The sequence below is a fragment of the Lissotriton helveticus genome, chromosome 5_1 (assembly GCF_964261635.1).
Source record: "Lissotriton helveticus chromosome 5_1, aLisHel1.1, whole genome shotgun sequence".
In the NCBI taxonomy this organism is placed as follows: domain Eukaryota; kingdom Metazoa; phylum Chordata; class Amphibia; order Caudata; family Salamandridae; genus Lissotriton; species Lissotriton helveticus.
In genome coordinates this window covers 468086387-468099142 of record NC_136065.1, presented here as the reverse complement: position 1 = coordinate 468099142, position 12756 = coordinate 468086387, and the positions used below count along the sequence as shown (strand labels likewise).

At 46.7% G+C, this 12756-nt stretch overlaps 1 protein-coding gene across 1 annotated transcript in view; it reads right to left on the bottom strand.

The window, feature by feature from the left end:
* The window catches only part of ERLIN1 (ER lipid raft associated 1), a 143456-nt gene that overhangs the window by 24008 nt on the left and 106692 nt on the right, over positions 1–12756 (bottom strand). Inside the window, exon 11 of the mRNA XM_078642755.1 lies at positions 2401–2480. Within this exon, the coding sequence (XP_078498881.1) occupies positions 2401–2480 (80 nt within the window). The remainder of the gene's footprint in view (positions 1–2400; positions 2481–12756) is intronic.

Genomic DNA, 12756 nt, shown 5'->3' with positions numbered 1-12756 from the left:
CAGTATTACACAATTTGGATATTTTAAAATGATTTGGGTTTAGTTATTTATATTTAGTCGTGCTGCCCCTAGTGGGACTTTAGATCCAATATGAGAACCTTTAAGCATCATGAACCTGGTCAGCACTGGTAGGATCAATCAGCATCTGAGCAAGCATGGTCTGCACTTTCATTAATCAAGATTTTTGTGAATAATCAATGGCAAAAGGAACTTGCATCACCACCTTCCCGCAAGTTTTACTCCCTACGCAACTCTGCACAGAGAAGAGGACCATTTTTGGCACCTGGCACTAGGTGGACAGATATTTTCCCCTTAATTCAGTTTCAATCTTACAATCACTTTCGGCCCTTCACCAACAGAAAATATCAGAAAAGAAGGAATTGAAATCTCATGAAATGCTATTGTGGGAGTTCAGACCGTGGTGCAAACAGAAATTACATGTGATTTTCCAAGTGAGAGCTCAAGATTCAAGTTCAGTAAGTCTTTCCTGATCAACCACCTAGTGGAGTTTTTTATTTTTTTTTAAAGGGAGTGGATTAACAGCTGCAACAATTCAAGAAGTCAAGTTGTGAGGTTCTACTTAGTGACAATTATGAGGATTTGTTACAGACTTGCCAGCATCTTCAAATAGAAGAGATAAACGAGACGTTCAAGTACAATCTTGAGATCTAAAAAACTTTGCATGTGCCTACATGTCAGGGAGACTTCTATTTAGATATCTAGTGATTATACCATTATTTTTCAATTGACATTTAGGTAGGAGAGTTATTATTTTAGAGTCTTTAGGTCTTGCCTCCACGGTCGGGAGACGGAAGGAGTTTTTAAGAGTTTGGAACCCCTCCTAGAGCCTGATGAGAGCCTCTTCTTGAGTTCACGATGCACCAGCAGCAAGCTTCAAGTAACTCTGTACACTTCACTAATACACGTTTTTTCAGAAATGTCTCATGTTGATGCTGGCTGAATGTAGGTAGCAAGATGGCTTTTGCAACAATGCACCAATGTGTGTACACTCTCAATACGCGATCAGAGTAGTGATCTACTCTACCACTCGTCTTCTGGCACCCACCACAACACCTGACCACTTCACACTCACCCCAAAATAACTCTTACTTTTTTCCCCACTGCAAAGAGGTCAACGGCTGCCTCTGTTACAAAGATCTAACCAACATGGTAGAAATCACAGGTCATGAAATCTGAAAAGCAGAACCACACCATTTTTTGAAACTTCTAATCTAAAAACCTTTCAGGTGCTGAACCCGTCCTTGTCCGGTGCCAAAGCTTCTCTATGAAACTCCCTGCCAGAAAACCTACAACTGCACCCACCATCCTGAAAGCAAATGAAAACACATCTTAAATAGGTCCCCAACTAAGTGAAAGGGGTTTTTCTAAAAATGAATGTTCGACAAACTGTACAGCAGTAAATGGGCTGTGAAAATGTAACGAGTCTTCCTAGTTCCAATGCAACGAGCACTAATGCTTCACATTGAAGGAACGTTATATTTAACTGCAAAATAAATACACAGATTCAACTGGCTGAAGAGGTACGGTTTGTGTTGACTGATGTATTATAGAAATCAGTTAATTGAAAACATATTCTTTGCTCTCTGTTCTGCAAACTGTAATAATAAAATGCTTTGCCGAAGTGATGTAGTTTTCACAGACCAATTATTGGACTTTCTGTAAGTATGGAGATAAAATATGCAGTGTTGAATGCACCAGCGGCCATGTTTCAAAATAGTATTTATCTGATAATGGACGCTGAAAGGATGTACATGAACATCAAACAAGAGAGATCTCTCTCACAGGCTATTATAACTTTGGTCCAACGGTTGGAAGGAGGGGGACCACTTAAAATGGCCGTGTGTTTTTTTTTTATATCAGGATTATGCTCATTAAAAATTACATTGTTTTCTTTCTCCATTTCGCAGTGCAAATAATGTCCCCTTTCTTCTTCAGAGAACTACTCTACTGACAGGAGCAACATGATGGTGGATTTACTTAGATACACACAGAGTCGAATAGCAACCCAGTATAGCGTGTTGTATGCTCTCAATACAGTGGTATTGTCTTGCGGTGTTGTGTCAACTTTGATAAAGCTTGTAACCAGAAAGTGTTAAATTCCTTTTGGTTGGAACTTCCCCAAAATTCATATTTCTCGCAAAACTTGAAAGAAATAGTGAATATGTATTAAATGTAGCATGTTGGAGCTTTCTTTTCTAAAGGGCTTATTTCTGCAAAATGGAGATATAAACAATAACAAAACAAGGACTCTAATGGACACGTTATTTTTTGATTAGGTGTTGACTGCATTCCTTTTAACTTTGTGCCAGCACCAAGCTCACCTCCCACTGAGTGCCCTAAGCCAGTTCACCTCTCAGGACAGAAGCATGCTGTTCTCACCTTATTTGATTCTGCAAATTTCTGTGCTGTGTAGTGCTCAGCGTCAGCTTTTGCCTTTTCTCTTGCTAAGTAGGCAGAATCTAAAAAGGAAAATAAGCACAGAATTAAGGGAATGTTCAAGAGGGCTTTAAGAGACACCATGGTAAAGTGAGAGCAGAGATCTTGCGGAAGAGAGCAACGCGGCGAGCTAAAGAAAGAGCAGAAACATGGAAGGAGAGGGGAGTGATGCAATTAAAATAAATGAAGTTGAGCCATTTCAGTACAGAGCTAGTGAGGTATGAGGTGCAAACAAGTGCAAGAGACATGTAGGTAGAAAGCAAAGAATTCAGTAACAGGGGACACAGATATGCTGTTACGGAGGGAATGGGAGGAATTAACCAGATAATAAAAGATGGGGGTACAGGAGAGCCATGCAGTAAGACCATAAAAGGGCAGTGCACAAACAGCAAGAATACAAAAGCAGTCTCTCTCTGAACATCATGGTGCCAAAAAAGGCCGTAGACAATAGCAGAGTGCGTTAATAAATTAGAGCCAAAGCGCCATACCCCCCTGTTGAACCTCTGCTATCAGGTGCTTTCAGGGTGATAGGGCCGTACCACCTTGATAGCACTTGTTCTTGCCTGTTCTTTGAAATTAAGCAGGGTGGTCCGCCCCAGGCTGGAGTATTTTTGGGGCGGTGGCAGCACGCACTGGTGGCCCGTTGCGGCTGCGTTTATAATTTATGTGGGACACTCTCACTGACACTACTGTCAATTACAGTAGTGTCAGTGTCCACTCATAAATTATAAACGCAGCCGCAAGGGGCCACCAGTGCCGCGCCCGCTGCCCCGTTTGAAGTGCGCGGGACATTTAATCCCGGAGCAGTGAGCACCAAAGAAGACGTCATCACTAATCAGCCCGATTTCTTTTGCAGCTCATCGTCGTCGTCGCTGTTTTCATCAAGGCGCGCTTCCTGATTACTCACTGCGTGCAGGGTAATTGGCCTCCTAGGCTGCAAGGCAGGACATTCAGGAGGTGGGCGGCAGGTTTGATTTTCCTAGCTGGCAGACTTGCGTTGGACAACACTTTGAGGTAGGAGGCAGGTTGTAGTTTTAAAATCGTTGTCCGCTGGTGTATATCGGCCCACCCACACTCGCATTCACCTGCCCAGACTTTCTCACCATGTTGGCCCAGCGGGGCACACTCAACCGCCCCTCGTTTGTTAATTTATTATTTTATTTATGCGTTTTTATATAGCGCGGACTTTACTCGAAGGCGTCAGAGCGCTTCCCAATAGGAACAGTAATGATACATGAGGAGAAAATTACAATAGAACAAATTACAAAAGCAGACGTTAAGTTACATGAGGTAAAAGTGACAATTGTGAGCAAACAAAATACATGAGGTAGCAAGCAGTGCATTACAGGAGGAAAAAGTGACAAGTGTGCAGGTTACAAAAGAAAACAAAGTACAATTAAAGGTATAATACTGCAATATATGCTAGACACTCTGGCACAAGAACAAACGTTACGTAGGCAATGGTGGCACTTGTGCAAGTATCTAACGCAAAAAAAATGTAAGAGGTAGCAAACAGTGTGTTACAACTGAAAAGTGGCGTGTGCATGTTACAAAAGAGTACCAAACACAGGTAAAAGGGTAATACTGCAATAAATGGCAAACACTCCAACCACAAGAACACACTGGGAAGGCACCTCCATAGTCATGGAGAATAGAATTTTCAGTAATGGGAGGTCTTCCTTCAGATAATAGAGAGGGCGTGAATTAATTTTGGAGGTGTCTTTGGATGATTCATTGACTCACTTTGTTAGAGGCTCGCGGATCACGCCGAGTGGTCATTCTGGGGTCTTGTTCCTGAAATTCGTGCCTTCGTGCATCTAAGAAAAGGTGTTGAGAAAAAATGTAGTGCTTTCGGACCATCATTCATTCTCATTCTGTCCCGCCTGGTTATGTTGCACCTTGAGCGTTTGAAATAGCACTTGCATATTACGAAAACTCAGAAGCCTCCTGGAAAAATCGAGTTGGATTCCGTGCTTAAGCAGGAGTCATCTTTATACAACACCAAATGGTGAATAATTATGCATGGGGCATTGTTTCCTTTTTTTTACTTTTTCGTTTTGTTGTCAATGAAAGGGTGCATGTACTACCAAAGTATATTCATCATTTATATTTTGAATTGAGATTGTGAGGGTTCTGCATCATCAGGTTTAAGGTAATAATTTATTGTTTATTTAGGCAGCAATCACTGCGTTTTGGACTGTTTACAGTTTTTATTATCGCTTTACCTTTGCATTGTGCATGGTAATATAATGTATTTCCATGTGGTATAGAACTTTAAAATAAATACACTTATTTTGTTATTTTTAATATTTATGTTTTTATTGTTTTACTGATATCCGCACCAAGAAAATTGCTTCTTGCAAAGCCGCTCAAAAATAGTCAATTGATTGGGCTTCCTGTGATATCATTTCCTGTGATTTGACGTGGATGCAAATTAGAAGGGGCCTTCTGCCCGGGGTCCCTAAATACCTAGAGCCGGTTTTCCTCAAACACATCACAGACAGCCAGAAGTGAAACATGTACTGCACAATTTGTAGCATTACCATCTTGCTTAATTGACAGAGAGAAAAAAAAAAAAAAAAAAGAACTAGACAGCAGTAGTGCAGGCTTTTCACCCAAATACAGTTGCAGAAGCACAAATGTACAAAGAAAAGCCCACTTTTGGGATCTCCACAGCAGAGAAGACGTATAAATTGTAGGTCTGACGTAACCTTCCAGGTGAGTGTTATTTATTGTTGGCGTTCCTGGCGCTATTGTGTTGAGCCAACCTCTAGAGTATGAAAGGGCTGGAGGCAGCTGTCCTAATCGTGCTGGAATAGGCTTTTACCATGTCCTATTCTTGGTTCCTTTGAGGTGTAATCCCTTTCAGGATAGTAGGTGGCGTTTGTTGTTTGGAGACAGAGGTTCAGTTAGTACTGCAGTCATAGCCTTTTGCCATGTCATATTCTTTGTTTCTTTCAGGTGTGACTCCCATCTAGTTGGCAGGCGGTGTGTGTGTGTCCTGTTGTTTTGTCCACAAAAGGCTGATGAGGGCATAGTGTGAAGTCTTCAGTTCCTTGTGTCTTAGTGTTTCATCTCTGGGCCACCTTGGGTAGAAAAGAAGGACGAGTCCTCAGAACAACCTTGTCCGGATGGACAGAGAGGAAAGGAGGCTTAGAAGAAAGAGCCTGGAGCTCACTCACTCTTCTGGCAGAGGTGATGGCAACCAGGAAAGCAGTCATAAGACTAAGAGGACAGTTATGAAGTGGCTCAAAGGGAGCACACATCAGATAGGTTAACACCAGATTAAAGTCCCACTGAGGCATTACAAAAAGGGAACAGGAGGAAACATGCGAGTAATGTCTTTCAAGAATCTATTTACAACAGGGGACTTGAAAAGAGAAGGCTGATCAGGAAGTCTCAGGAAGGCTGAAACAGCTGAGAAATATCCCTTAATGGTGCCCAGAGCAAAGCCCTGCTGGGCCAGGGAAAGAAGAAAGAGAGGCGGAAAGGGGATCCACAGCCTTTGCTGTGCACCATGCCATAAATTTGTTCCACCTGCAGGCGTATACCGTTTTCGTGGAGGGACGCCTGGCTGCCAGAATGAAATCACAGACTTCAGGAGGCAAGTCAAATGGCATTAACTGTCGCCGCTCAATCTCCCTGCATGTAGGTGGAAGCTGGACAGGTTCGGGTGGAATACCGTCCCCTGCTGCTGCAACAGAAGATTCTCCTGAAGAGGCAGTCGAATCGGGGGATCGATTGACAGACTGAGTAGCTCGGGATACGAGTATCTTCGTGCCCAATCCGGAGCCACAGCTATGACTTGGGCCCGGTCACGCCTGATCTTCTTCAGTACTCTGGGCAGAAGTGGTATAGGCGGAAAGGCTTATAACAGAGCGCGACTCCACTCGCGACGAAAAGGGTCTCCGAGCGAGTGCCGCCTTGGAAATTCCAACGCGCAGAACTGATGACATTGCGCGTTCTCTTTGGTGGCGAATAGATCTAACAATTATAGGAGCAAAGAGGGATAACGGAGCGGGTCGCCCTCCACTCAAAATCTGCAAAACAACAAAGACCCACTCCACCGGCGTACGTCCAAATCAGTGACTAAAGGGGGGTGTTCCAAACGTCCTACTCCCCACAACTCTCTTATCAATTTTATAAGAGAAACTATGCACTGTTCTCCGCCAACGTATAAAAACCTGTTCTCCCGGGCCACACACCAGAACCCACACGTTCGGTGTACCCGAATATCGGGGATCACCACTACATCCACACCCAACGTTGGACACTGCTCCTACTAGAGCAAAAAATGTGAAAGACGCAAGTGACACCTCACGGAAACACCACCAACGGGGTAACTGGTATATAATTTCCAGACAGGCCCCTGTCTCATCATCGGTTGTCACCTGCGTCTTAAAGAAAAATAAGATGATTTATTCATAGGGCGGAAATTGTGTGCTGTATAAAAAGGCTGGTAGTTAATAAGGTTGTGGTAGGCATGATTAACTACCAGCCTTTTTATACAGCACACAATTTCCGCCCTATGAATAAAATTGGGTAAGGGACGGATTGTCGTGTGTGTTTTTATGCACTTTGTTACGTTATTTTCACTTTGTTTGTATGTGTTGGTCACTAGCAGATATTTCTGCGCCTTCACTAGTTTGTCACTGTATATGTTGGTTGTTTTGGACACTTCTTTCCTTTCATCTTATTTTTCTTTAAGACGCAGGTGACAACCGATGATGAGACAGGGGCCTTTCAGGAAATTATATACCAGTTACCCCGTTGGTGGTGTTTCCGTGAGGTGTCACTTGCATCTTTCACATTTTTTGCTCTAGTAGGAGCAGTGTCCAACGTTGGGTGTGGATGTAGTGGTGATCCCCGATATTCGGGTACACCGAACGTGTGGGTTCTGGTGTGTGGCCCGGGAGAACAGGTTTTTATACGTTGGCGGAGAACAGTGCATAGTTTCTCTTATAAAATTGATAAGAGAGTTGTGGGGAGTAGGACGTTTGGAACACCCCCCTTTAGTCACTGATTTGGACGTACGCCGGTGGAGTGGGTCTTTGTTGTTTTGCGGCGAATAGATCTAACCAAGGCTCTCCCCACGGCTGAAAGAGACCTTGCGCCACGTCAGAGTGCAGATGCCACTCGTGATCCATCATGCACCGACGGCTGAGTTCGTCCACCCTGGCGTTCAGAGAACCTGCCAGGTGTTGAACCGCCAGGGTGATACCCTGATGCTCCAGCCATGTCCAGAGGCGCAGAGCCTCCTGACAAAGGGTCCACAACCCCACCCTGCCCTGTTTGTTGCAATACCACATGGCGGTGGTGTTGTTCGTGAACACCTGCACTACACTTCCCCGCCAGAGGGAAGGACTGCCTTCAGTGCAAGTCGGATCGCCCGCAACTCCAGAAGGTTGATATGGAGCCGGGACTCCGCCGGAGACCAGAGGCCTCTGATCTCCGCCTCTCCCATGTGGCCCCCCAATCACAGGAGGGACGCATCCGTCATTGTGTGCTCTGGCTGGAGTAGGGAGAGGGATTTGCTGCTGGCCCAAATGCGTTCCGTGAGCCACCACTGCAACAGTCTGGCTGGAGGGGTCGTCTCGAAGGGGAGGGAGCAGCCCCTTTGGACAATTTGCAGCTCCCACCTGTCCGAAGTGATGGTACGCTAGGGGAGCAGGTGATGGCGAACTCTGCCTCCCACTGGCGTGGAATGGGCCTGAAAGCTCGGACTAGAAAGGCTTTGAGGCAGATGCTGTGGGAGCAGATGTGGACTGACCAGCTCTCTGTCCCCCTGCTCCGCCACAGCGGAATGCACGTCCGTGACTGCGTTGAGGTTGGTTCTGCGGCCAGTGGCTGGACAAACGTGCGAGGGTGCCTCTTCCGTGGTCACGAAAGATGCGGAAAGCAGAGGTTTGCTGGCTCTGGGACGACAGGCCCAAGGACTTGGCCGTAGCCCTGGAGTTCTTAAAGCGCTAGCACTCCATCGCACTTGGCCGTAGCCCTGGTGTCCTTAAAGTACTAGCACTCCAGCGCACTATCTGCCTTGTCGCCAAAGAGGCATGGCCATCAAAGGGCATGTCCATAAGAGTGCTCTGGACATCCCCTGAAAAGTTTGTGGACCTCAGCCAGGCGTGAAGACGAATCGCCATCGTCGTTGCAATTGCTCTGCCCAGCGAGTCCGTGGTGTATAGTCCACATCGAATGGAATACCGTGCTGCATCCCGCCCCTCAGCAAGAGCCTGGGCGAGCCGTGTCCTGGCCTCCTCTGGACACTGGGGCAGCACGTCCGCCATCGTATCCCACCGAGGGTGGGTGTAACGGTCCAAAAAGCATGCAGTATTAATGGACCGCAACCCTAGGCTGATGGAGGAAAACAGTTTCTTGCCAAACTGTTCCAGCCTTTTGTATTCCCAGTCCGGGCTTGGGGTCGGGAAGGCGGTTTGTGACGTGGAGGCCTGGATAACCAGACTCTCTCTTTCAGAAAGCAGGGGTCGCCCGGAGCTGGGCGGTGGCGCCAGGCAACGCTCTGATCCAAAGAAGGGCCTGTGGTGGGTTTGGATCAAGTGCCCATCAGAACGTCGCTGAGGGCCTCATTAAACTGCAGCAGAGGCTCCGAAGAGCTTACTGGCGGTTGAAGCACCTCAGTGAGGAGGTTAATCCTAAAGGCCGCTGCAGGGAGCCCAAGGCCTTGGCCGCCTTGTGCAGCACCACAGCATAAGTAGCTCCCTCCTCCATAGCCACGGAAGGAAGAGAGATAAAACCAGTGTCAGGTGAAGTGTCTGGACCACTGGCCTCCTCTAGCTCATCTGCCCAGTCCTGACTTAACTGGCACTGATGTGAGAGGCTCCTCAGACTCCTCTCGGTCCTCCCCTTCATCCGTGTCCTGATAAACAGGCAGAAATGACGGAGCCGGGGCGTAGGTGAACAACTCACCAGTCGGTGTCGGAGATGGCGCTAATCGGTGCCGAGCCCGGGCCCGGGCTGAAACTGGGGCTGGCGTCGCCAGAGGACAGCGCCGGTGGTGGCTCAGAGGGGGTCGGTGCCGGCAGAGGAGTCGTTAGGTCAACCGGCGTCGACCGGGATACAGGCCTGGATCCCATGGGGTCCTGCGGCACCTGGACCCAAGTCGCTGGCGGCGCCGAGGCCGAAGCCGCCGGCAACAGAGGGCTAGGACCTCCAGTCGGACCCGCGGGGCCCGAAGGTACGCCGGTGGGTCTCGGCAGAAAGAGAGTCCCCATGGCCACGAGGAAGTCTCGAATCTGCTCCGCAGTCGCACTGAGCCCAGGGACCAGAGGGTGTGGGGCTGGATGAGACTGCGCGGGCTCCGTCGAAACCGCGAGGGCAGAGCCACTTGAACCCTCGGTCGAGTCGCGCGACCGGCGAGGGGAGGTCGAAGAACGATGTGTCTCTTCGACTTCTTTTTACCATGCCTTGACTTACCAGAGTGCAAGGACTCGGATCCCGACGAGCGGTGAAGACTGCAGCTCCGCAACCGGTCCCTCGATTTCCTCCTCGACCGGGACCTCGAGCGTTGCAAAGCCGACTGCCGGAGCTCGAGGAGCTTACGGGAACGCTCCCGCCTAGCCTTCAACGTCAAGGCCCGGCAGTCTGGGCAAGACTTGTCATCATGGTCGACCCTCAAACAGTAGAGACACCGGCGGTGGGGGTCGGTAACCGACATCAGTCGGAGACAGGCGTCACACGGCTTGAACCCGGGCATCCCTACCGGCACCAAAGATAGACAAAAATGTCAAAAAAGTTAGTGAAAAAATGTTTATGGGTATGCCCTTCCTGGATCTGCGCTTGCTGGCGTGGAAAAAAGAAGAACTGATGTCAGCGCGTGAGGGCGGCGTCTTAAGTACTCCAGCAACGCCATCCCGGCGATCACGATGCGGACGACGGACGCGGAGCCACAGACTACGCCTACCTACGCGCAGGGGTACTTCTGACGAAAACTTTCCGGATCCAGTCTGACGCCTGGGGATATTCTAAGGTAAGGAATCTAACACTAACGTGTTTCTTTCAGATATGTTTCGATATCTTTTTAATCCGCTCAACTAATTGCAGCCACTCGCTCGGGTAAAACCCAGACATAAAACACTTAGTCACGTTTATGCGTTGCCCCATCAGACGTGTTTATTTTCTGGTTAAGTGAACAGCTAATGCGCACTAGAGTAAAATTAAGGATCTAAGAAGCACTGGGGCAGGGGGTCTCAGAGTATGACAAAGAATATTTTGTTAGCTAAAGCGTGGTCAACGCACTGCAGTCCTTTCAACCAGAGTAGTGTGGAGCAGGGTCATACTCAAACATTTTAATTTAACTTTGTGAAAGGAGAAGTAACAGCAGCGTGCCCAAAACAAAGCTGGAGATACTTTGCATAAGCAGTCGATAACAAATGGGCCTATGGCCACTCTGTCATTATGTATATGCTGGAATCTTATTTATGCCAGCATTATACCTTTCAAAGCCAGCGTATTTGACTGTAGGAGGGATATAAAATGAAAAGGGGAAAAGAAGAGGTAAGAGGGTAATGTTAAGGCTATAAATACAATGACTGTCTCTGGCCTGGCTCTTCTCTTGGGTGCTGCAGTTGACCTCTCATTCGATGTGTAGTTGCTTATCCACATCTCTGCCATGGATTCCTGCTTTACTTTCTTGTTTCTCCTCCATTGCTGCACAACCTTCCATATTCCTGGCGGGCTTATCAGAGCCTTTTGTCTCGTTTCTTCCTTCTGCCTGGAGCGCCTCTTTCACTATCATTTTAAAATTGGCAGTAGGTAGCATGTCCCCGACATCCGGTCCTGCGAGTTTCCACAGGGAAATGTGTTCCTAGGCATTCCCATGCCCACTGAAGGCGACTGGTGGGTTGTAGTAGTGGTTGGAATGAGCATGTTGAAGCCCATTGTCCGCATCATCCCACAGAGGGTTTTGTAACAGTTACATGATTTTAGTATAAGGTTGTTGGCTTCAGTGAAGATTTTGCATCATTAAGGAAGGTGGATTTCTTGATGCAAAATCTGGTGGCCAAGCTACAGTAGCTAGTGATGAAGCTATAAATGAAAGGATGCATAGCAAACATCCACCCAGTTACTCTCCATATGCCTATTTGGAAAAAGGCAATATTCTCCTGGAATACTTAGCATCCTTGTGTGCTGAAAACTGCAAAACAACAATGTAAATAAAATAAACCACAGCAAAAATACTGCTAAAAATTAAATAGTTTGCTTCAAAATTTGCTAACCCATGCTGCAAAATTCTGGGGGTTCTGAGCTACCAAGTAATATAGTTCCTTTGTTTTGTCGATGATTTTAAATCTTATCTGTATAGATTTTAGAAACAAGTTAACATTACAATTCATTTACTTGTCCCATACTCCGTCCCTCCACCCCCTCTAAACAAAGACAGGTCAGTCACAAAATACACACATGAATATAAGCCCATGCATTACATTTGGATTGTTTAGGCAGCCCAATTAGTATCATTGCATCATATTACAGCAAATCAGCATCATACACACTCTAGAAAGCGTTAATCCTCAGTTCCTTCTACATCTTGTCTCGTTTCAGGGCTTCCCATTTCCTGTTGTAACTGGACTTCTACGAATTCCCATTCCACCCTTTCTCCCAGTTCCACTCCGTTGTAAACCAACCTATGGCGTACCCCAACTTCAGCCCGTACCCACTTTGCAAATGGCCACTGCTTTTGTGTGGGCAGTCATTTGGTCATCCATCTCAAGGCTACACATTTCTTTGTCACGGTGAGGCCTAATTCCAATACGTTCTTCGCATATTTAGTGCGTTTATTATAGGGGAATAGTCCCAGCAAACACATCTGTATTGTTGGTTGTAGTTGCAGGTCGGTTAGTATCTCTTGGGTCTAAATTACCTCACCCCAAAAGGCACTCAAACCACAGGCATGTCCACCACATGTGAATATAGGTTCCCTGTTATTCTGCATTTGGGGCACTTTTCCAATTTGGAGGGATCTAATCTGTATAACCACTGTGCTTTGACATTATCCCCATATATGCATTTATAATGTATGAATTTCAGGTATGCGTTACGTGTAACTCTCCTGCAATTACCTAATGTAAATGTCCAGTCCCCTTCCTTTAGCTCCATGCCCTTATCACCTTCCCATTGTGTCTTTAGTGTAGTTAAATTGCAGCCTTGAGTGCAATCAACAATGAGTGGATTTGAGTGATGAGTTTGCCCTCTCCTCCCATACCAAGTAGTAGAGTTCTAAGTCAGGCACCTCCTTCATATGGAAGCATGACTTCCCAGCTTATATCTGTAGGCGTTTAT